General features: G+C 47.9%; 1 protein-coding gene across 1 annotated transcript in view; it reads right to left on the reverse strand.

Annotated features, from left to right (window-relative positions):
* Positions 1–8837: 8837 nt before the first annotated feature.
* The window catches only part of LOC130126681 (MAX gene-associated protein-like), a 95087-nt gene continuing 77753 nt past the window's right edge, over positions 8838–26171 (reverse strand). Inside the window, exons 24-25 of the mRNA XM_056296296.1 lie at positions 12627–12761; positions 8838–9882 (exon numbers count right to left, since the gene is read on the reverse strand). Coding sequence (XP_056152271.1) covers positions 9071–9882; positions 12627–12761 — 947 coding nt within the window. The 3' untranslated portion in view covers positions 8838–9070. The remainder of the gene's footprint in view (positions 9883–12626; positions 12762–26171) is intronic.

The raw sequence follows: 26171 nt of genomic DNA on the forward strand, positions 1-26171 counted from the left end.
CAAAGTCGAGTCTTTTATCAGTGTTAGTCAAGCAAGTTTCAAGTCCTCAAATTCGCGACTCGAGTCCGACTGAAATCAAGTCGTCAAATGATGTGACTCGAGTCCCCCACTTCTGGAGAGGTGGTGGATGAGAAGGTGACGGGGGTTGTACCTCCAGCATTGTTGTCATGTAGAGAATCAAAAATCCATAAAACAGGACTGACAATCACAACAGCCATCATTGCAAGAAAACATGTCGTTCCCCTGAGAGTCCCCATTCTCCTAGAAGGATGACAGGGGCTGCTTTCAGACACTGGCGTCATTACTACAAAGTACCTCAAGGTGTCTTATTGTCAACAGGCTCCATTAGATAGCAGAATGCTTCCCCCTACAGCCTAGCAACCGCTGGCTCTCGGTGGGGCTTTAAACCGCAGTGAGGGAAGACCACGTCTACTTCTCCTCCTCGTTTGTGATGGGAGCGGGTCTCTCACCCTGGATTTGCTGGCGTGTGTCCAGCTGACTCTCCCCTCTTCCGACTTCACTGCTGTAGGTGTGGTCAAGAGCACCTGGTGGGGTCCTGCCCACGTGGGCTTCCCCCAGTGGCTCCTCTTTAGGTCCTTTATCATCACTCAGTCTCCTGGCTTCGGGTCGTGCAGCTGACCCTCTGTTGGCTGTGGAAGTGCCGCGCTCACCTACGCGCCGTGAAGAGAACTGAGCATCTTGTTTAACTGCAGTACACACAATGGTTAAGCATTACTTACATCTTCCATGACACCCAAACTGAGGACCCGCTGTTACGGGGGAAGGGTTACTCCAGTGTTCATGGGTCTCCCTGAGAGGATTTCAAAAGGCAACAGACCTGTTGCAGCCCTCCCTCTAGCTCTCATGGCCATCAGTTCTAATGGGAGTGTTCTTATTCATGTGAGTCCTGTCTGTTATTCTGCAGTCACTCTCTTACCTGGAAATGTTCTATTCCTGACATTCAGTTGACATTATTAATTATTTCCTTTGCCAATGGGTCGTCAACCCCAAGTGAATGTCATTACCTATAGACGTCTTACCATGCTCTTCAATACTGTATCCTCATTTAAATAAAAAACCGTATCACACCATCCCTTTCCCCGCAATCTCACAGTCTCTTCTCACCCCAGGAGTCGGTTATGAGCTATTCTCAGGGGAGGTAGATTTCCTGGGTTTTAGGAGATTTTTTAACCCCTTCACCAGACTGGCTGGCCAGATTTAATCCGTACAGTGGGTCAAGGAAGAAGATGTAGGGCAACCAGGTAACATAGCAGTCTGTTCCGTTGCCTACCAACACGGGGATCGCCAGTTCAAATCCCCGTGTTACCTCTGGCTTGGTCAGGTATCCCCACAGACACAATTGGTCATGTCCGCGGGTGGGAAGCTGGATGTAGGCATGTGTCCTGGTCGCTGCACTAGCGCCTCCTCTGGTTGGTTAGGATGCCTGTTCGGAGGGGAAGGGGAACTGGGAGAATAGTGTGATCCTCCCATGTGCTACATCCCTCTGGTGAAACTCCTCACTGTCAGGTGCAACGAAGCGGCTGGCGACTCCACATGTCGTGGAAGAGGCATGTGGTAGTCTGCAGCCCACCCCGGATCGGCAGAGGGGGTGGAGCAGCGACTGGGATGGCTCAGAAGAGTGGGGTAATTGGCCGGATACAACTGAGGAGAAAAGGGGGAAAAACCAAAAAAGGAAGCTGTAGTAGGTATCCCAGACGAGCCCCCAAATTGTCATTGTGATTATTTAATTCCACTCTGACAATAAATGAGGAGCGAGACATATAATGTATTGTCACATTTTAATATGCTCATGAACAGACGCACAAAGCATAGATACTTAAGTATATGTACTGATCTCAGAGTGTACTCCCTTTATACCTTGCAGCCCAAACATGCTTACTGTCATGGTCACAATGGTATGTACTCAGAGTTTCTCCCTAATCCTGTTTGGAGGAAGTAGTTCCTCTTTATTACTTGACGGTCATCGTAATGGATAACAGAACTTCAGAGTTCATAGGTCGGGTCCCCCTTCTTCCTTATCTTCCAGCTCGTAATTCTCCAGGGCTGTTCCTTCAGACTTTGCTACACTCAAGTGAGCTTCCCATACGTTCCTCTGCTATCAGCAAACACTTAACAACAGGCTTTTCTTAGTTCTCCCAGGAGAAGACACTTTACAGCACTACCTTCAATTCGCTACACACGAGCCTTAAGCATCTACTCAAGCAATATAGGCTAAAGTGAAACATGGTACAGGTCATACATGGTCAAAGATTAAAAGTAAGCAAACATCATTTATGATTATATGGCAGACAAATTGCCTTCACACATACATACATACATACATACATACATACTCAAAGATTACGTGTATGCATGCACACGGACACACACCCCTATAAATATTGTGCACATATACATATATTGCCATAAATTAGGGCACACATGTGCACACATACATTGTGTTGGATTGTGACGTGATGTAAATATTGTCATTTCTATATGATCATGTTTCATGTATGAGAATGTCACTATTTATCATGTGCTCAGTTAAACAGATGTGCTTTTGGTAACGATGAGATGTTATGACCATTTTTAAGTAGAAAAGCCTACCAGGGACAGGGGTCGCAAATTAGCCTTGACTAGAGATCCTTTGTGCAACACACATATGTGTTATGTTATTGTTACCGGTTACGTTTTTTGCATTGTCCCTGACAGATAAACTACCATATCAGCCCGAATATAAGACAGGTTTTTCTTCTTCCTGGAAATACTTCTGAAAAAGTGGGTTCGTCTTACATTCGGGGTCTACACTTTTACATTTCAATAAACATTCACAATAACAGAGGGTGCCAAATATCTGTAACATGTGTGTCCCCCCCCCCCCCCCTGACTGCAGCGAGCCTTTTTATGGCTGGACCGGCCAGCCCTGCACACGCGAATAGCCCTGACTGACTGACTGACTGACTGGTCATAGTTAGGCTGGGCTGACTGACTGATCATAGTTAGGCTGACTGACTGACTGATCGTAGTTAGACTGACCGACTGACTGACTGATCATAGTTCGGCTGACTGACTGACTGATGATAGACTGACTGACTGACTGACTGATCATAGTTAGGCTGACTGACTGACTGATCATAGTTAGGCTGACTGACTGATAGTTAGGCTGACTGACTGACTGATGATAGTTAGGCTGACTGACTGACTGATCATAGTTAGACTGACTGACTGATCATAGTTACGCTGACTGACTGATCGTAGTTAGGCTGACTGACTGACTGACTGACTGATCATAGTTAGGCTGGGCTGACTGACTGACTGATCATAGTTAGGCTGACTGACTGACTGACTGATCATAGTTAGGCTGACTGACTGACTGATGATAGTTAGACTGACTGACTGATCATAGTTAGGCTGACTGACTGACTGGGTGATCAGTCTGACACGATCGGGTCGCTTCATCAGGGGACCAGTGAGGATTCCCCCAGCTAGCGGCAACCAACGACGTGACTGAAGTCGCAAGATTGGTCGGCCGAGCAACGACGTCGCTGGTCAGCACGGGAGCGGGTGTTTCCCGTGAATCAGTTCACACGCCAACGAACGTCATGACCCGGGACCTGCTGAGACGCCCCGCTGCCAAACCAAAGCCCGGTTCACAAACAGCCGCGCCAACAGCTGCACGCAGCGAGGAGGACAAACTGTTAGCGTCTTCAGACAGCTGGTGGTAACTGAACAACGTCTATAGGGGGCGTCACACCCGCACTTCCCACTGAGCATGGCGGCATGATTGTAGCCAGTTAATGACTCCATCCATCCTGTATCCAACCCGCGTACCCTGCTCTCAGGCTCGCCAGGATGCTGTGACGTGCATGGACAAGCCGGCGCGGTGGCGCTTGGGTAACGTGTCGGACCCTCTAGTCGGCTGGTTAACGTTGCCGCCCGCGGTGCGGAATCCACGAGTTCGCGTCCCGGCTGTGACGGTCCGGCCGGGCTGCCCCCCAGTTCGCCTCAGTGGTCTTGTTCCCCTCTCTGCCAGAAGTGTTTCTGGACACTTCTACAACGAGGCCTCCTCAGCCGGATGGTTGATGCAGTTCTTGAGAGTTTGATAGGCTACAACATGTTTCTCCTATGAGGTCTGTCTGCCATTAAACATACCAGCTGACGACTACTTATTTACAAATGTGATGACATTTATTTAATTGAAATGTGACAATTTCCTCTAGGATATAAAAAACATGATTTTATTAAAGATGTCAAAACAAGTCTTCCTTGTTTTGTTCAGTTCATTTTTATCATCATTACTTCCAAACAGAACTACTTTCTTTATAAAAAGATTTGGTTTTCAAAAAGTCTTTTTCCAAAAATGAATCTGGGGGGGGGGTTGTCTTATTGTCTAATAAATAAAACTATAGTGCCACCATCTGGCCGCATGTAGTCATGTCTCTTGGGAAGCATTTGTACATCATTTCCGGTTGTTGGGCCAAGTTTCATGTCTCTGGCTCGTGGCAATCTGAGCCGCGGCGGAAACAACCACCAACAATAACCCGGAAGGAAAGCAACAGGGTTCTGCCTGTTCCGGGTTTCAACCCTAGAAATTATATCCTTGACTTTTATGTGCACATTTAAAAGGCAAACTCGGCCCATGAACTGCACCACATAAGGCCAGGTACTTGCTTCAAGCAACAGAATTCTCGCAGCCCCCGGTCCGCCGGCAGCACGGACTGATTCACGGTCCCGGTCCGCCGGCAGCACGGACTGATTCACGGTCCTGGTAGCACGGACTGATTCACGGTCCCGGTCCCGGTCTGCCGGCAGCACGGACTGATTCACGGTCCCGGTCCCGGTCCACCGGCAGCACGGACTGATTCACGGTCCCGGTCCGCCGGGAGCACGGACTGATTCACGGCCCCGGTCCCGGTCCGCCGGCAGCACGGACTGATTCACGGTCCCGGTCCGCCGGGAGCACGGACTGATTCACGGTACTGGTAGCACGGACTGATTCGCGGTCCCGGTCCCGATCCACCGGCAGCACGGACTGATTCACGGTCCCGGTCCGCCGGCAGCACGGACTGATTCGCGGTCCTGCCGGGAAAAGGTGGCAGCACGTGACGGCCAACATGCTGCAGTGTGCTAGCAACACTACACAGCACGTGAGGACTCGGGCTGCTGCCGTCCCCCTGAATCCGCAGGTCTTTGCAAACCTTGATGAAACCGAGACGCAGCGGAGACGCTCCGCATCCCGGTCTGCACGTGGTTTACAGCAGCTCGTGCTGACCGCGTCATAAGGACGCGTAATTGCAGCTGCGCCTTTTTATAACGGGCTCATCTGAAAGTGAACGGCAAGAATTTCCCGGTCTTGTGGGAGGAGTCAGTGTCTTATGGGAGGAGTCCGTGTCTTATGGGAGGAGCCTATTTGCTTCGGTCCTAAGTAACTGTGGCATAAAGCTGCAGATGTTTCCCGTTGGAGGGAAGGGTGTTGTTAATGTGATGCGGCTCAGCTTGCTGGTCCTCAGCAGAACCCACCCGTCCTCAGCAGAACCCACCAGTCCTCCTGACGAGACGTTTACACGTGGTTCCGTTTTCACTGGGACCGAGACGGTTTTACTGAGTAGCTTAAGAAAGACTTCCATGACAACAATACTGCCAGCATTAAATTAAAGAACTCCGCTGCGCCCCCCTGAGGTTACTTCCTGTTTCTACTCCCTGTCAAAGGTTTTTTAGGGGGGCGTTCCTTATCCGACGCGAGGGTCCAAGGACCGGACCTTGTGCTGCTGTCAAGCCCCCTGAGGCTCATTCGTGATACTGGGCTCCACAGATCAAACCGACTCGACTTGAAGACCAGCTGTCCCCGGTTTTGAAGGGTGACCCAAACCTTCAGTTCTGCTCCTGTACAGAAGCCGGGACGAGCAGCTGGAACCCGGTCCCGACACACGCCTTATAGTTACATGAGTGAAGATGAAGTCTAAACGCCGAGAGGGTGGGCTGAAACGAGAGGACGGTTAGAACCAGTGCCGGTTCAGAGGGAGCGAGAGCCGTATCCTGATGAACCTTACACGTCTTTATTGAGTCATGTTAACCAACACATACTTACATGAGAACACAACAACATGTACAAAAATACCGACAACCTCTTTAAAAAACAAACTGACAGACCCGTTAAGAAAAGGAGCCACTCCGCACCAGACCCGTCCGGTTCGCCTCCCGCGTGCTTACAAAAGAGTTCTATGCTGAAGCGGACCAGACCACCCACCAGACCGCCCATGTGGACTGCAGCTGTGGGTCAAACGAGAACCTTTTTATTTTCATCAACATTAAAGAGCCACGTATGGGGCGTCCGGGTGGAGTAGCGGTCTACTTCGTTGACTACCAACACCGGGGTCGGTGGTTCGAATCCCCGTGTTACCTCTGGTTTGGTCAGGCGTCCCTACAGACACAACTGGCCGTGTCTGCGGCTGGGAAGCCGGATGTGGGTGTGTGTCCTGGTCGCTGCACTAGCGCCTCCTCTGGTCGGTCGGGGCGCCTGTTCACGGGGGAGGGGGAACTGGGGGGAACAGCGTGATCCTCCCACGCGCTACGTCCCCCTGGTGAAACTCCTCACTGTCAGGTGAAAAGAAGCGGCTGGTGACTCCACATGTATGGGAGGAGGCATGTGGTAGTCTGCAGCCTCCCCGGATCAGCCGAGGGGGCGGAGCAGAGACCGGGACAGATCAGCAGAGGGGGTGGAGCAGAGAGCAGGACGGCTCGGAAGAGTGGGGTAATTGGCCGGATACGATTGGGGGAGAAAAGGGGGGGGGAATCCAAAATGATAATAAAAAGAATAAATAAATAGATAAATAAAGAAGACTGTATGGATTCCTAAATATTAGTGAGGCGACAACAGATTCAGAAGTCGCGTGGCAGAATCAGCCAATCAGGCGCTGCCGGCAACAGCAGGAGACCTCATCACATACCAGTCTTTCACTTGTTCTGGAGTTCGGTTTGAAACCGTGTATCTTGCACCCCCCCCCTTTTCTACCCCAATAGTATCCGGCCAATTACCCCACTCTCCCGAGCCGTCCCGGTCTCTGCTCCACCCCCTCTGCTGATCCGGGGAGGCTGCAGACTACCACATGCCTCCTCCCATACATGTGGAGTCACCAACTGCTTCTTTTCACCTGACAGTGAGGAGTTTCACCAGGGGATATAGCGCGTGGGAGGATCACGCTATTACCCCCAGTTCCCCCTCCCCCCCGAACAGGCGCCCCGACCGACCAGAGGAGGCGCTAGTGCAGCGACCAGGACACAAACCCACATCCGGCTTCCCACCCGCAGACACGGCTAATTGTGTCTGTAGGGACGCCCGACCAAGCCGGAGGTAACACGGGGATTCGAACCGGCGATGCCTGTGCTGATAGGCAACGGAACAGACCGCTACGCCACCCGGACGCCTGTGGTGGTTTGACATAACAAAATAAAACAGCAACGTGAAGAATGAACCGAGCATGCCAGGAGGTCAGGAGGAGGTCAAAACCTTCAATTCTGTCCCTCCATGGCTCCATGGAACAACAGAAGTCAGAAAACAACAGAAAAGTGATATATTAGAGAACGTCCGTCCCCCTAGGAAGCCTTACAGACCCGACAGACGCCGAGTGTTAGTGTGGGAACAGTTTCCTGGAGTCAGGAGCTGTTGTGTCAGTTCTTAATATGAGAACCACCGAGGCCGACGGCCGTGAGGAGCTGATCACAGCCAGGAAAACTACGTCAACTATGTACAGTCTAACAGTAAGAGACCCCCCCCCACCCCACCCCCACACACACATATACACACACACACACACACAGACAGACACGCACACACACACGCACACACACACACACGTCTTTGGCTGTAAGAAAGGCACCGGCGCTGCAGGGAGGTGGAGGTTCGTATGAGAGGGGCTGTTATAAACCAGTATTACATGAATACTCCACCCCACACTACCGTTCGTAGTGATAAACACCAGGTGGCGGAGGGTCAAAACTGCCCTCACAAGACCCCCTGTAGGATCTGAGGCAGCGATGGTCGGCCAACTCTCCCCATGCTGTCGGCCATGAAATATTGCCCAAAGCTGCAGTGCATTGTGGGTTTTTGTTGGCGTTGCATGTGTGTCACAAGTATGAACAACTTCAAGACAGCCTCAGCACTATGTATTCCTGATGTTATAGAAATACTAGGAAGCAACCAACCCCCCCACCCCCCCCAAAAAAGGAAATGTAACAAAATCTAAAATGAAATAAACTTACAACCAGAGTACAAAGCCAAACACCATCACTCACGCTGCGGTTTTGAGGAGGGAGGAGACAGGTACTGACCTGTGTGTTGACTCCCATCTAGCAAGCGACCACCTGTACCGACAGACGGAGGAGCGTTTGGCTGCGAGGTAGTTCCTGTGCAGAAGGTGGATATCAAAGTACATGAAGTGATACAGGGGACTGGATCAGCTGGGCGCTGCCCTGTGCCAGCGGGGGCTGACCACGTGCCATGGAGAGCCGTGTGTACGCGGGTTTTCATTCCAACCCCAGTCCACACCAGACCCGCATACTCATGGCTCTCCATGGCACATGGTTCACCAGCCCCGCCCTGTGCCGTAACAAACACACCGCTAAACTTTTCCCGCAGCCCCCAGCGAGGTGACCGCAGTCCAACCCTGTGACCCAAAGTTCGTTCCCGCAACAGAGATTCCATCAGAACAGAACCAGCACATGAGCAGTCTTTCTGTGAGGCAGGAAGACAGAGTCAGCCTACATATATGAAAATTATTCATCTGCTTCAAAACAGGAAGTAGACTTCTTTAGGTTTTGTTTGGTGTCTTCTGCCTTTATTGGACAACACTAGTGGAGAGAGACGAGAAGGGCCGGGAAGAGAGGGGATGACATGCAGCAAGGAGCCCGGGCTGGGTTCGAACCCAGGCTGCTGCGGTAAGGACTCAGCCATATGTGGCACGCGCTCTACCAGGTGGGCCACTGGGGCGTACGCCATCAGGAAGTAAGACTTTTTGACTGACCCCCAAGTCACGCTGTTAAACATGGTCTGGACCTTCCAGGATCTGGTCTACACTTGGGGGTTGGTCTTTAGTCCCAGCGGAACCAGTCGAGGCATTGGTCTCCACGTCAGTCCCCTACCGTTCCCTCCTGTTCTCTCATTGGTGGATTCCTCCCCTTTAGCTCCGCCCTCACCCACCTTCATCTGTAGCAGCGGGGGCAGGGTTGGGGCTCCTGGCTTTGCGGTGCATTGTGGGTTTTGTAAATGTCCAGTCTGCGCATGACAGTTCAACACGACCACCTCCTCTGTGGTGCTCCTGCTCCAGTCCTCATCTTGCTCTTGCGGCAAAGGACTAACGGGCTGGCTGTGGTTCGGCTTTTTCCCGAGCTCCTTCTCCTCCTCCGCTCCTCCTATAAACTCCTCTGGGCCTCCCAGGAAGGAAACACCGGTTGAGAGCTCGTCTGTGTTGCAGATATGCTGGTTAAGGAAAACGAGCTCGTTGAGAAGAGATGTCAAGCTCTCCTCGAAGCTGCTCTCCTCCTCTCCCTCTCTATCTCCCGCTACCTCCTTTCCTCCCATCATCTCCTTCTCCTCTAGAAAATGCTCCATCTTTTCAGGAGGTTGTACTGCAGGGAGTATGGCTCCTGATTCTGCTCTCTGCTCAGAAGAAGCTGGAGATTCTGCTCCCGGGTCCCATGGTACAGGATCTCCAGGAGTGAGGAGCTGATATTGACTGTGGGCCGAATCCTGGACCTGGAGCAGATCTGGGACTTGGTTCTGGGTGAAGGGCTGTGGTGGAACATCCGGGGTCCTGGTGGCTGCTGCTGTTTGTGGTTGTAACGTGGGCTGAACGAGGTGCAGCACACTGGGGAAGCTGGGAGCTGTGGAGGAGAGCAACATACATGTCAGCTGACCGATCTGATATCCAGAGCAAGACCAGACACTTTGGTTTGTTAGACGGAGAACATAAGTGTCATTTTCTAAACTTATCTTTCGCTTGCTATTCATTCCATTCAGTCGTCAAGTGAATTTTAATCAAAATTTTCTAAAGTTGCAAAGTTAAAATGTGAATTACTTTTGTTTCTGTCAGATCTGTTTGAGTGACTAAAAGCCTGAATGTAGATTTACATGTCCAACATCACATTTCCACACCTCAACACCCATCAGAAAGACAGACCAGTTAAGACGAAGAACCGGATGATTAAATTCAATTCGCATTTAATTTTTGCTTAAACAATCACCCATTTAGCATACAACTCTTTATCAATGAAAGCAAAAACCACCTCAAGTAAACGTAAAACCCTTTATGATTTATTGAGGACGTTTTATCGAATTTTGCAATTTTCATTCAATTTTACAAACATGATACTACACAATGCATATAAAAATACTTTGAAAAAATGTGATAACTAAATGGGAGTTTGAATTCCAGTATGTACTGGAAATGTGTTGGTGGTTACAGCAGAGCCACAATAAAGCAGTATTTTTCAAAGAATTTCTACAAAGCCACACTGAAAAGAAACTTCACCTTTCTATAGTAAAAATGTGTGTCAAACAAAACTTGAAATGACTACAATAAACGCTGTATCCAGATGACCTGACTCAACCTTCTTTGAGTTTGGCATTTAGGTACACTCAGATCCTTCTGCCAACAGTAACGTTGTCCATGCAATAGTGAACGTACGACAATACAGACGAAGTGGACCCCTCCAGGTGTGTCTGATGGGCAAATACACTTCACTCTGTGTTCAAAACAGTCCTGGAGCTGAGAGATGGCTACCTCAGGCCAAACTTTAACTCCCGCTGGTCGGCTTAGCCCTGATAGCAAGGGCTTTGTGTGTTGAGACAAGAAACAAGGAGAGGTGGTCTGGCTGTCCAAGGTGGGGGCAGGGTATGGCCCTGTAGGGATCCTTTATGGTAATACAGACATGATCTAAGGTGTTTTTCCCCCTGATTGTGCATTTGACATGTTGATAGAATCTGGGAAAAAAATGTCCACTTCTTGTGTTGGAAGATGGTGGCACGAATTCACGTTTACAGCGGCCTCACCCAGTACTGGTGTGGAAAGATGGCAGCGCGAACTTAACTTTTGCGGCGGCCTCACCTAGTGCCGTCCATGCAGTGTCTTTGTCCATGTCTGTGTCTAAGTTTGTGTCTTTGTTTGATGGCTGGGAGGGCTAGCATTGGATCGGCTGGGAGAGCGGGGCAGGATAAGCCAACTGCTAGCTCATGCAGACCAGCAGTTCCGATAACACTCAGGGCGGTCTGGCGGCGGCCTTGCCCAGCATTGACTGTGTTTTTAGTGTCTTTGCGTGGAGTGCGGGGAGGTGTGTCAAAGGTGTCTGGCTGGGAGCGCTGGCGTTGGATCGGCTGGGGGAGCCTGGTCTGCTGCGTCCAGTGAGCCCAGGGACCACAGCCCTGCCTGGAGCTGCGCCCGAGGAGAAAACACCAAGGGCGGTCTGACGGGACGTGGAAGCAGGGCAGGCTAAGCTAACTGCTAGCCCATGCAGACCGGCAGTTCCGACAGTCATCCTGCATTCGTTCTTCTGGTCAGTGATTTTTTTGTAATTTGATGTGTGCGCTTGTAATTTTTGGATGTGTGTTTTTGTCTTTGTATTGCACTGCTGTGGGCAGGGGGAAACAACATTTCGTTTCATTTCATGTACTTGCATACATGACAAATAAAGTGTTCCTGATTCCTGAGGTTCGTTTGGCTGAAGTCCCCAGCAATGACAAAAACTCCATCAGGGTGTACGTTCTGTTGTTTACTGATGGTGTCACGCATGTGTCCAAGCGCTAGTTTAGCATTAGCTTGTGGTGGTCAGTTGTGATCATGGCAGTCCATGACAACAACAACTGTATATGTCCTGGGCAAGTGAAACGGTCAGCACTAAAGCATTATAGATATTCCAGGTCTGGAGAGCAGAATTAATCAATTATGGTCGTGTTCGTGGACCATGCATTATTTATGCAAGCACATAGTCCACCGCCTGATTTCTTACCTGAGTCAGATTTCTGTTGGCGTGACTGAGCAAGCAGTCTGCTAGCTCAACTGCGACGACTGGTATGTTGTGATTCAACTGCGTCTCATTGAAAATCACAACACAGCAGGCCTTTGTAGTTCTGTGTAGTGATACTCAGTCTGAGCTCATCCATTTTGTTGGCAAGTGAGCTTACATTCGCAAGAAAAACACCAGGGAGAGGAGCATTGCATGGAGCAACCCTTAGCCGGGCTAGCAAACCAGCTCGCTTACCCTGTTTCTGTTTCCTCTCCCTGTGCTATCTGCATCGCCTCCCACTGGGGATATGAATCCACGTTAGACCCGGTGGTCTGAGAATCTCCCGCGGTACTGGTTTTGAGTTGAAATAGTGTTCTGTACAGTCTGTGCCAAATCTTTAAAAGTTCTTGGTGACTGTAGTGAATGTTTGCCCTCATTTCCTTGACTAGGGAGATGATAATAGTCAATATTAATAACAACAGGAATAATAATAATAAGAAGCACCAGTAAGAGCAGCACCAAGCTGCTGCATCTGTGCATGCTGCCACAGCCGGAAGTCTAACCATGAGGTCTAGCGTGAGTTTGTTGATAAAAAGTTTAGCCAGCTAGTTGTAGACTGAGGTTACCTGCGAGGTTAGCTTTGGGTGCAGTCAGAAGGGCGGCAGTGCTGAACACTTGGCCAGGTGTGGCATGAGGAAGAGAGGTGAGCTGGATGTGCTGGTTGGCCAGACTAGAGATGCTGAGGGTGACAGATGCTACTCCTTCAAAAACAGAGAAACCATGAAGAAAATGAAAGTGGGCTGCATCTAATCTACTACTTGGGTAAACCACCTGTTGGCAATTTCCCGTTTAAATCGATGTAGCTGGATTAAAATAAGTGCTGCTCAATTTTCAGCACTGAATAAATGTTAATATCTGAAAATTCCAACAATTAACAGCAATTTGTGGAGTCATCTCTGCTCACACCAGCATGCCTGACAAAACCATTATACTGACACTTAAGATTTGTTCAACAGATGGGAGTTGAATTAACTGAAAAATGTTATTTCTGTTCATGGAATCATTTTCACTTTGAGAGCCGCATCAAGTTGGTTAACAGAAACTGGTTATGCTGGGCAGCTTCCAGTGGCCAACAGTAGAGGAGCCGGGCCGGTCAGGAGTCTTTCAGTGCATCCCAACCAGATGTAGATAGGAACGCATTAAATTTATTCTGTTACATTTGCTAAAGTAACTTTTTGAATAAGTTGTACTTGCAGAGTAGTTTTAATGCAACATACTTTTCACTTTTACTCGATTATTTGTTAAGATAAAACGTTACTTTTACTCCGTTATATTCGGCTACATTCCACTCGTTACTTTTATTTGTACTCATTTTTTATTCAATGCACGTTCTGCTTGTTTCATTCTCTCAGACAAACTTCAGCCAGAAGCTGACTCGTCTTTGCTTCCGCTTCATCACAGCCCCACATGACTGTTCCACCAATCACACGTAGCAAGTCACAGTACACAGAAGGAGGAGTGGACGATAACAATGGCTGAAACAACGGCGGGTGACTTGGAGGAGGCAGAAAACCCCTGGCCTCAGGTTCAAACTATGTTTTCCTTAGATACTAACAAGTTACGTTATGCACTGCCTCCTTTGTCTGCCTAAATGTGTACAGTTCAGCCTACAAGAACTCAACTTTCAACTTGAAAAGACATGTGGCGTAAGTTGTGTAGTTTTGGCTGTGGATAGCCAACATTAGCCCTGTTACAGGACCCTGGTCTTGGAAGGAAGTCTTGTATTCGGTTGTTGTCTTCAGCGACCGAATTGAAAAGACTCCCAGAGGATCCCGCAGGGCTAGGTATAATTAATTGCCTATTTATTTAGTTAACTAACGTTAGCTATGTGAAGCTGCGACCATCCCTGAACTGGAGGGGGGGGGGCGAAGAGTGTATATCTATCACCATCTTACAATGAAACCATTCCCCAACCCACTGTGAATAGTAGACCTGGCCTTGTGGACCGTAGGATGGTTAGGGCAGAGGCTGCAATTCCGCTATTTGGCAGCAGGGGGAGTGTCCCCAGAATGTCCGCGTACTGAAATGTGACGTAGGCTTCACGCCACTCTGTATAGACAGACAGCTGTCCATCTAGCTAAATATTCCAGCTAATTCTCTCCCCCAGCAGTCTCAGTCCCAGCTAAGCTCTCTCTTCTAGCAGTTCCAGTCCGTCATCTTCACAAAGCCCACCTTCATCGAACTCTATTTCACTCAGTTTTGTTTTTGTCTCATGTTTACGGTGGCGGCTGGGGTGCGTATTCTAACCAGCTTGGTTAGTAGGCCTACTTAGCCAGCCTCTGAGGAGTTTGCACATACAGATCTGTCAATCAGTGGCTCGCTGTGTTACCTTCATTGTTTTTTTCTTGTTTTCGTAAATGTTCCACTCCTTTGATTCTTGGATTGCAATGTTTAACATAAAGCTGTCCCTTAGTTCATATTGTGAAGGTTTCAGAGTTTCAGCCAACACACTTTTTTGTTTCCTATGGCTTGTCTGTTTCCATAATGTAGAAGATACACAAGATTATAAAGTTACAGGTGATTTGGACAAAGTTACATTTCCTTGTATTTCTTATGTGGATATATTAAAATTGTGTGTGTGTGTTGCTGATCAGTTTACATTTATGTGAGTTTCAAAAGTAAATTTTGTAAAATGTAAAAATAATTGATTAAATTAAATGGTTGTTACTATTGTTGAAATGTCTTGTTTTATTGTCTCTATCTGTGTTGTTTTGTTGTGGAAACAGGATGTTCCAGTTCAACTAACTCAGGGTCCTAAGTGATTAATCTCAGGTGTGCAGCAGCTAAAGAGAAAGCAGTGCAAAATTAACAGCCTATACGTGCTTGTGTAATGCAGTTTCCCAGGCCAGTTTATAGCAGCTTCCTTCAGTTGTATTTCTCCCAGCTTGTCATCTCAGCATCCCCAGACACTCTCAAACAGAAGATGGAAAACAAAAAGCAGTGGGTTCACCCATCCCCTCATTCACCTGTAAACCTCTCCCTTAGGCTACTCCGTGCCTTGCAGATGTGAGGCGCTTATCCGACTTTGAAGACAGAAATAGCTACATATTCCATAGGCTACACACTGCTTTGTACACAATATGTATAGACTACTATGTGTCAGTAGTGTCACAAGTTGTTAGGAGGGGGACTGTCAGTAATACTTGGTAAATGACTGAGCTGAACAGGCCTTTAGCCTGGGAGATGGACATGAATATGGAGGCCTACCTAAGGCAATACTTCGCCTAAAGTCTACTGGGCCAAGATCAGTTGGATCTTGCTAATCGGCAATGAATACATGATATCTAATACACGAATGAGTAACGTAGCCTATGCTATGGAGCTACTAAGCTAGCCAGGGCTAGCGCTAGAATAGCTACACTAGCAGCTCAAACACTAAACATCACACACGCGTCAAAACAGAACGAACAACACACACACACATCACAGAAACGGGTTTAACTAACTTTAGTTTAATATACGTTACAATATACGTTACAGCTGCTTGAATTCATTGACAAGTCCACCGAAATATTTGGCTAGAATGACAGCTGTGTCTACAGAGTGAAGCCTACGTCACATTTCAGTACGCGGACATTCTGGGGACCCTCCCCCTGCGGCCAAATAGCGGAATTGCAGCCTCTGCCCTAACCATCCTACGGTCCACAAACACACCACCCGCGTGGACACGCTAATTCGCGCAGACGTAGCGCCATTGTCCGGACGTCATAAGATGGCGCCGGCAGCTGAGGGAGAACGTGTATTGTTTGTGGGTGCTGCGTCTCCGTTCAAGCGGCGCTCGAACATCGTTCAGTCTGCGTTGAGTTTGTGTGGTTTGAAAGAGAGGCTGAAGTACAAGATGTAAAGAAGTAACGCCAACCACCGTCTCTCCGGCTTCCATGCTGCTTCCTACTGGCACTTCCTGTTTTCCGCCGCGTTCCACGACGTCATAGATGACGCTCCAGAAGAAGAAAACTAAGAAAGGCCAACTCGTTCGCTGCCAGTCAGACCCGAGTCGGCTGGCGTTGTAGAAGGGGTCAGTTGCCTATTTTTAGCGGGTTTACCAGCGTTTAAAAAAACCCGCTTATACGCGTTACTTTTGGTGGGAAAAGGGTATCAAGTAACTTGTACCATGAGTACAACACCGCAGGAGATTCTTGTACATGGCCATTGTAACGCTACTCTGCTCACAGCAATTTGCATATGAAACTGGTCGTTGGTTTGAGTCGTTATGCCACTGTATTGTTCATGAGGGTGGGGACACCTGCAGTCACTGTATTGCTCATAAGGGTGGGGACACCTGCAGTCACTGTATTGTTTGTAAGGGTGGGGACACCTGCAGTCACTGTATTGTTCATGAGGGTGGGGACACCTGCAGTCACTGTATTGTTCATGAGGGTGGGGACACCTGCAGTCAGGTGAGACTGGAGAGGTCACTTACACTACCGTTCAAAAGTTTGGGATCACCCAAACAATTTCGTGTTTTCCATGAAAAGTCACACTTATTCACCACCATATGTTGTGAAATGAATAGAAAATAGAGTCAAGACATTGACAAGGTTAGAAATAATGATTTGTATTTGAAATAAGATTTTTTTTACATCAAACTTTGCTTTCGTCAAAGAATCCTCCATTTGCAGCAATTACAGCATTGCAGACCTTTGGCATTCTAGCTGTTAATTTGTTGAGGTAATCTGGAGAAATTGCACCCCACGCTTCCAGAAGCAGCTCCCACAAGTTGGATTGGTTGGATGGGCACTTCTTTGAGCAGATTGAGTTTCTGGAGCATCACATTTGTGGGGTCAATTAAACGCTCAAAATGGCCAGAAAAAGAGAACTTTCATCTGAAACTCGACAGTCTATTCTTGTTCTTAGAAATGAAGGCTATTCCATGCGAGAAATTGCTAAGAAATTGAAGATTTCCTACACCGGTGTGTACTACTCCCTTCAGAGGACAGCACAAACAGGCTCTAACAGGTACTATTTAATGAAGATGCCAGTTGGGGACCTGTGAGGCGTCTGTTTCTCAAACTAGAGACTCTAATGTACTTATCTTCTTGCTCAGTTGTGCAACGCGGCCTCCCACTTCTTTTTCTACTCTGGTTAGAGCCTGTTTGTGCTGTCCTCTGAAGGGAGTAGTACACACCGGTGTAGGAAATCTTCAATTTCTTAGCAATTTCTCGCATGGAATAGCCTTCATTTCTAAGAACAAGAATAGACTGTCGAGTTTCAGATGAAAGTTCTCTTTTTCTGGCCATTTTGAGCGTTTAATTGACCCCACAAATGTGATGCTCCAGAAACTCAATCTGCTCAAAGAAGTGCCCATCCAACCAATCCAACTTGTGGGAGCTGCTTCTGGAAGCGTGGGGTGCAATTTCTCCAGATTACCTCAACAAATTAACAGCTAGAATGCCAAAGGTCTGCAATGCTGTAATTGCTGCAAATGGAGGATTCTTTGACGAAAGCAAAGTTTGATGTAAAAAAAATCTTATTTCAAATACAAATCATTATTTCTAACCTTGTCAATGTCTTGACTCTATTTTCTATTCATTTCACAACATATGGTGGTGAATAAGTGTGACTTTTCATGGAAAACACGAAATTGTTTGGGTGATCCCAAACTTTTGAACGGTAGTGTAGATGATGATGAAACGTTTCTCTCAATAAACCTTTTGATGCTGCTCAATAATCCCGGTAAGAAAATCAAACAAGCTTGAATCAGTTCATGTGGACACAACGCTTATTGACAGAAATGTTTCATCATCATCTAACTGACCTCTTCAGTCCCACCTGACTGCAGGAACCTCCACCCTTATAACCAATACAGTGACTGCAGGTGTCCCCACCCTTACAAACAATATAGTGGCATAACGACCCAAACCAACGACCAGTTTCATATGCAAATATGGGTGTGACCACTAACTAGAGTTTCGATGGCCATGCGTACTATTCACAGAGGGTTGGGGGAATGGTTGCATCACAGCATTGTAGACGGCGACAGAGATAAACTCTCTCAATAAACATGTCTGGACGAACTGATCGACTTTCTCTGATTTTCTTACCTGGATTGTTGAGCATGCATCAAGACATAACAGTAATGTTAGCTACTAAGACTCAAAAATGAAGCGCTCCAAATAAATGCCATGATTGTACAAGTAAGCAAGGGTATGATTGTACAAGTAAGCAAGGGTGTATATATATATATATATATATATATAGTGTAATGTGCATGGATAAGAAGACACACTGGCCGCTGGCTGGCGGGTCTGACCCTTTAGTCGAGCGGTTAGCGATGTCTCCTGCGGTGCGGGCGATATGGGTTCGCTTCCCGGCCGCGGCAGTTCCTGTGGTTGCGTTGTCCCCCGAATTCGCTACAATATATATATAGTATATAAATCATAGCCTTTGCTCTTACAGTTTGTCATAGCAGCGATCTAGGTGACATAAAGGCTGTTTTATGATCTTGGAGTTGTTATGAGTGTCTATGCAGGCAAGGCTCCACATGAACTTTTACTCTAGGAGTACCAAGCACCACACAAACGACATTCAGCATCAGCAAAGACGTCAACATTTGCTACCATCTTCATGGTCACTGTGTTACTGATATAGTATATGCTTTGGTAATAAATACAGATATTTTACAGAAGGAGAAGATACATTCAAATACACCCAGGCCAAATGACTGTAAAAAGCTGAAGTCCCCCAGTAGTTTTTTACATCATAAAATGCTCTGCTTGATATAATAAACAGTTTTTTCTACAAAATAAGTTCAATTATCTTGTTAAAATCCTTAAAATCACATCTACTCCATCTCCCTCATTAAAAACATCCAGAATCTATGAACACGCAAATTATCCCCCCGCTGCTCGCTTGCGGTGCATATATCTACTCACCGTTGACTACTACTACTTCTGGCTACTCCCGTTAGGGGGCGCCACAGCAGATCATCCGTTTCCATCTCTTCCTGTCCTCTGCATCTTCCTCTGTCACATCTGCCACCTGCATGTCCTCCCTCACCACAGCCATAAACCTCCTCTTTGGCCTTCCTCTTCCCTGGCAGCTTGACTCTGTTCATCACACACAGCAACTTCTGCTTGTTTCTGCTCTGCTTGTTTCTAGTCTGCTTGTTTCTGTTCTGCTTGTTTCTGCTCTGCTTGTTTCTGCTCTGCTTGCTACTGTACGCTACACAATGGGAAGTGGTAATATAGGAGTGATTCAGCCATACATGTTCAAACCGGAAACCAATTCCGAAGAAGAGCAAATTGGCCAGGGTTGCTGTAGTATGTTCGCGCCAGCGGGGAGGAGGAGGCGAGTTATGGAGCCCTTATCCTCCCTGTTGAGCCTCCAGTTCGCCCTCTTGGACCAGCTTGGCAAGCGGAGCCTCGCCACCACTGCCACACCGGGCGGAAGTGGAGGTACTAGACGACCGAGAGGGACAAGAGAGACGGCTGGCTGGTGCGGACGGAGAGAGAGATAGAGGGAGACGGGAGATGCCGCATGTGCCATGGAAAGCACACTGCATCAGGCGGGGCTGCCACTGGGTGGCGGGGCTGCCACTGGGTGGCAGTCACCGCGAGGAAGCAGAGGCAGAACTACCATACATGCAGGAACTGCAGCTTCATTGGGGCCCGCAACAATCCAGGGCCTGCACGCACGGACCCACCCCCTTTTATCTCACCACCATCCTGTCACAGATCTCGAGCACCAAGTCTACGGTATATGGTATGTTAAAACATGTGCCCATGTGTGCTACTGTGTAGTAAAATGCACACAGAAGAGTTAGCTAGCTGGCCAAGGGTCACGACTTCGCTCTGCGACAAGCTGGGAGAGTGCGCCTACGATTCAAGTAAGGCTGGACCTGAACATCCGAGTATTCGTTCGTTGGGCAGGTATTCATGGTTTCAATTTTGGGATTCGTATATTCTGGGTTTTGGTTTTTTTTGTTGCTAAATGTAGGCTATCAATAAAGGCAAAATGCAAAATAAATGTATCAGCCTATTCTTGTACTATATTTATCATTTTTAATTCCACTGTTAAAATGTGGAAATATAAACCGTCTCAGCTGCGGTGCCTGATGTCCCTCTCACGCACAGCAGCGACGTCATGCTTCAGTTCAGCTTGGCTGTTAAAGCGAAGACGAAATGCCGAAGACCTCAGCTGGGTGGCGACACTTTAAATCAGGGGTGTCAAACTCCAGGCCTCGAGGGCCGCAGTGTCTGCAGGTATTTGTTGCAACCACGCACTACACCACCTGATTAAACTAGTTCCTTTCCCTCCCTGATCCAGGAGGTGAGCTAGTTAAATCAGGTGGTGTAGTGCACAGTTGCAACAAATACCTGCAGACACTGCGGCCCTCGAGGCCTGGAGTTTGACACCTCTGCTTTAAATGGAGCGATGACAAGGCAGTGTGTCAAATATGCCATTTGAAACGGGCCTACCACGGTGGCACAACACGCATGATAAACCACCTGAGTGCTGTAAGTAGTAGGCTATTCTAACACGGTGTACAAACCGAGACTATACTAGCTAGCAAACTTAGCTTAGCTCATGTACGTTTTCCAGTCGCCATTATCAAGCTGCTTTTATCTGCCATTTAAACAGTAACGTTACACATGATAAAAATGTGCACTTACTTTGCTTGGAAAATAGTTGCAACTGATCCGAATATCCGAGTTGGCCCCGCCCACTGCTCCTAGTGTATAGGAATGTGGAACTGGAGTTGGCCCCGCCCACTGCTCCTAGTGTATAGGAATGTGGAACTGGAGTTGGCCCCGCCCACTGCTCCTAGTGTATAGGAATGTGGAACTGGAGTTGGCCCTGCCCACTGCTCCTAGTGTATAGGAATGTGGAACTAGAGTTGGCCCCGCCCACTGCTCCTAGTGTATAGGAATGTGGAACTGGAGTTGGCCCCGCCCACTGCTCCTAGTGTATAGGAATGTGGAACTGGAGTTGACCCTGCTCCCTGCTCCTAGTGTACAGGAATGTGGAACTGGAGTTGGCCCCGCCCACTGTTCCTAGTGTATAGGAATGTGGAACTGGAGTTGGCCCTGCCCACTGCTCCTAGTGTATAGGAATGTGGAACTGGAGTTTGCCCCGCCCACTGCTCCTAGTGTATAGGAATGTGGAACTGGAGTTGACCCTGCTCCCTGCTCCTAGTGTACAGGAATGTGGAACTGGAGTTGGCCCTGCCCACTGCTCCTAGTGTATAGGAATGTGGAACTGGAGTTGGCCCTGCCCACTGCTCCTAGTGTATAGGAATGTGGAACTAGAGTTGGCCCCGCCCACTGCTCATAGTGTATAGGAATGTGGAACTGGAGTTGGCCCTGCCCACTGCTCCTAGTGTATAGGAATGTGGAACTGGAGTTGGCCCTGCCCACTGCTCCTAGTGTATAGGAATGTGGAACTGGAGTTGGCCCTGCCCACTGCTCCTAGTGTATAGGAATGTGGAACTAGAGTTGGCCCCGCCCACTGCTCCTAGTGTATAGGAATGTGGAACTGGAGTTGGCCCCGCCCACTGCTCCTAGTGTATAGGAATGTGGAACTGGAGTTGACCCTGCTCCCTGCTCCTAGTGTACAGGAATGTGGAACTGGAGTTGGCCCCGCCCACTGTTCCTAGTGTACAGGAATGTGGAACTGGAGTTGGCCCTGCCCACTGCTCCTAGTGTATAGGAATGTGGAACTGGAGTTGGCCCTGCCCACTGCTCCTAGTGTATAGGAATGTGGAACTAGAGTTGGCCCCGCCCACTGCTCATAGTGTATAGGAATGTGGAACGAGTTGGCCCCGCCCACTGCTCCTAGTGTATAGGAATGTGGAACTGGAGTTGGCCCCGCCCACTGCTCCTAGTGTATAGGAATGTGGAACTGGAGTTGGCCCTGCCCACTGCTCCTAGTGTATAGGAATGTGGAACTAGAGTTGGCCCCGCCCACTAGTCCTAGTGTATAGGAATGTGGAACTGGAGTTGGCCCCGCCCACTGCTCCTAGTGTATAGGAATGTGGAACTGGAGTTGACCCTGCTCCCTGCTCCTAGTGTACAGGAATGTGGAACTGGAGTTGGCCCCGCCCACTGTTCCTAGTTTATAGGAATGTGGAACTGGAGTTGGCCCGCCCACTGCTCCTAGTGTATAGGAATGTGGAACTGGAGTTGGCCCCGCCCACTGCTCCTAGTGTATAGGAATGTGGAACTGGAGTTGACCCTGCTCCCTGCTCCTAGTGTATAGGAATGTGGAACTGGAGTTGGCCCCGCCCACTGTTCCTAGTGTATAGGAATGTGAAACTGGAGTTGGCTCCGCCCACTGCTCCTATGTATAGGAATGTGGAACTGGAGTTGACCCTGCTCCCTGCTCCTAGTGTATAGGAATGTGGACCTGGAGTTGACCCCGCCCACTGCTCCTAGTGTATAGGAATGTGGAACTGGAGTTGACCCTGACCACTGCCCCTAGTGTATAGGAATGTGGAAATGGAGTTGGCCCCGCCCACTGCTCCTAGTGTATAGGAATGTGGAACTGGAGTTGGCCCCGCCCACTGCTCCTAGTGTATAGGAATGTGGAACTGGAGTTGACCCTGCTCCCTGCTCCTAGTGTATAGGAATGTGGAACTGGAGTTGGCCCCGCCCACTGCTCCTAGTGTATAGGAATGTGGAACTGGAGTTGGCCCCGCCCACTGCTCCTAGTGTATAGGAATGTGGAACTGGAGTTGACCCTGCTCCCTGTTACTAGTGTATAGGAATGTAGAACTGGAGTTGACCCTGCCCACTGCCCCTAGTGTATAGGAATGTGGAATTCGAGTTGGCCCTGCCCACTGCCCCTAGTGTATAGGAAGGGTTACATGCAGAGGACATATTTCGTTTCAATGCATGCGAGTACTGAGAAATGACAAAGAAATTACAAATAAATATAAATCTTAAATTTGTCGAAGCTAGTTTGCCATTTCTGCGCTTTTGTTTCACAACGATTCTCGGGCATTGTCTCGGATTCGGAGCCTATTATGAGCATTCACGTAGATCTAATTTATCCATGATAAGAAAACATTTTCACAAGCTGTTATGTCACAAAAAGTGCATCGATAGACCTTCGTTCAACCAAATCCCTTGAGATTACAAACATAAACACACCAAACCTACTGGAAAATGTTTTTTATAAACAAATACCAACACAAACAACAATACTGTAGAATTACAGAATCCTTCATTAATATATTTATTTAAACCAAAAGACACGTGTTGCACAGCTATGCCGTCCATCTCAGCCAACAACGCAGAAGTTTGCATTTGCTTATCAAGCTGGCAAGGTTGTAGAGCAGGGATAGGCAACAGTGTCAAGAAAGGTCCGGTGTGGGTGCAGGTCTTTGTTCCAACCAAGCAGTTACACACCTGAATCTATAGATCAACCAACAGTCTTTGCTAAGGACCTTGATTTGAGTCCTCAGGTGTGTAACTCCTTGGTTGGAACAAAGACCTGCACCCACACCGGACCTTTCTGGACCATGTTGCCTATCCTTGGTGTAGAGGATGCAACACTCTTTATCCCTGACCAAGTATATAAGCACCTGGAGAAACCCAATTCTCATGCGAGACTTTTATTTGCCGACTTCTCTTCGGTTTTTAAAAAGATGCAACCTCACATTTTGATCGAGCGGCTTGCTTCTTATTTCAATTTACCTGATCTGCTTTTAAACTTTTTAACAGACAGAATCCAGCAGGTTTTAGTTAATGGAGTTAGGTCCAATGTCCAGGTCTCAAACAGGGGCTCACCGCAGGGTTGCGTTCTTTCCCCCCTGCTTATTTTGTATACAGACTGCTGTAGGTCGTCTAAAGAGGGTAGCTACCTGGTGACATTTTTTGACAATACTGCACTTTTCTTCAGAGCTCGGGGTCAGATCACGGTTGTGCCCTACCTGCCTTTGTTGACTGGTGCGATGATAACTTCCTTGACCTGAATGTGTCAAAAACTAAGGAACTTACTGATTTTAGGAGAAAGAGTGATGAACCCAAAGCTAGCACTATACATAGCGAGGATGTTCAAATTGTTGACACTTGTAAAGTACTTGGGAACCATGTTCGACTCCCAACTCAAGTTTGATGTGAGCACACAATCGATTGTCAAGCATGGACAACAAAGAATTCACTTACTGCGGAAGCTGAACTCCTTTATGGTGTCTGTAACACCATCTCATATGCAAACCCCAATTCCAATGAAGTTGGGACGTTGTGTAAAACGTGAACAAAAACAGAATACAATGATTTGCAAATCCTTTTCCACCTATATTCAGTTGAATACACTACAAAGACAAGATATTTAATGTTCAAACTGATAAACTTTATTGTTTTTTTTGCAAATATTCACTCATTTTGAATTTGATGCCTGCAACACGTTTCAAAGAAGCTGGGACAGGGGCATGTTCACCACAGTGTTACACCACCTTTCCTTTTAACAACACTCAATAAGCGTTTGGGAACTGAGGACACTACTTGTTGAAGCTTTGTAGGTGGAATTCTTTCCCATTCTTGCTTGATGTACGACTTCAGTTGCTCAACAGTCCGGGGTCTCCGTTGTCGTATTTTGTGCTTCATAATACAACACATTTTCATTGGGAGACAGGTCTGGGCCACTGATCTCAAAAAAAAAAAAGACTGGATCGAGCAACTCGCAATATGAAGTGAAGCCGGCATGGGCGACTTGGCGGCCATCTTAGGTAGACCAAGAAGCCATCAAATTGCATCAGAATTGCCAGCTAAAATGTTGAGTTGCGGCGCATACCAGCGCTCTAACTGCACAGGGTCGAAAAAAAGTGGCAATTCAGATAATATAACATTTCACAAGTAAGTACCCTTTTTTATTGGACTCTTGCATTCAATATGCCATAGCAACTGGTGATTTAAGATGCCTTGATTTGTCAACATGTTCTTCCCGAGCTGGCTCCTCAGACGAGGGCGTGACAGAAGGACAGAGCGTGCCGCTCGCGAGGGAGAGAGTGGTGCGTCCTGGCTTCATCAGGCCGTGGCTCGCCATCGTTGCAACACGCTAGCTCGCTACCTAAGAAACTGACAGTATACTAGGCTACTTTACGATCACCTATATGTGCAAGCAAGACTATTACACTTCCCAATGAGTCTGTTGTTTGTAAACACCAGAGTCTCATATTCTGCATCATGATCTTACATTTACATTTAGAAGTTGTGTCAGCTGTTTCTGCAGCTTCTTGCCAGCTAGCTTTGCAGTGCATCCTTTGCCAAGACGATGCAGTCGTATCTTGCAATAATTACAAGATTACTTTTATAAGATTAAAAACATGATTATCAGTAACAGCAGTGTCGAACATGTGAGGAGCCAGCTCGGGAAAAACATTTTGACAAATCAAGGCATCTTAAATCAGCAGTTGCTATGGCATCTTGAATGCAAGAGTCCAATAAAAAAGGGTACTTACTTGTGAAATGTTATATTATCTGAATTGCCACTTTTTTTCGACCCTGTGCGGTTAGAGCACTTGTATGCTCCGCAAGTCGGCATTTTAGCTGGCCATTCTAATGCAACTTGATCGTTTTTTGCTCTACCTAAGATGGCGCTGATCAAGTTCAATTGGCCTTCATAAATTGGTGGCACGGAATTATGGGTTGCACGATCCAGTCTTTTTTTTTTTTAGATCAGTGGTCTGGACAGCAGACAGGCCAGTCCAGTACCCGCACTCTTTTACTACGAAGCCCCGCTGGTGTAACACGTGCAGAATGTGGCTTGGCATTGTCTTGCTGAAATAAGCAGGGACGTCCCTGAAAAAGACGTCACTTGGATGGCAGCATATGTTGCTCCAAAACCTGTATGTACCTTTCAGCATTAATGGTGCCTTCACAGATGTGCAAGTTACCCATGATGCCATGGGCACTAACACCCCCCCATACCACCACAGATGCTGGCTTTTGGACTCTGGGCTGATAACAATCTGGATGGTCCTTTTCCTCTTTAGCCCGGAGGACACAGCGTCCATGATTTCCAAAAACAATGTGAAATGTGGACTCGTCAGACCACAGCACACTTGTCCACTTGGCGTCAGTCCATCTCAGATGAGCTGGGCCCAGAGAAGCCGGCGGTGTTTCTGGGTGGTGTTGATATCTGGCTGTGGCTTTGCATGGTAGAGTTTT

The sequence above is a fragment of the Lampris incognitus genome, chromosome 16, assembly GCF_029633865.1.
Source record: "Lampris incognitus isolate fLamInc1 chromosome 16, fLamInc1.hap2, whole genome shotgun sequence".
Taxonomy (NCBI): domain Eukaryota; kingdom Metazoa; phylum Chordata; class Actinopteri; order Lampriformes; family Lampridae; genus Lampris; species Lampris incognitus.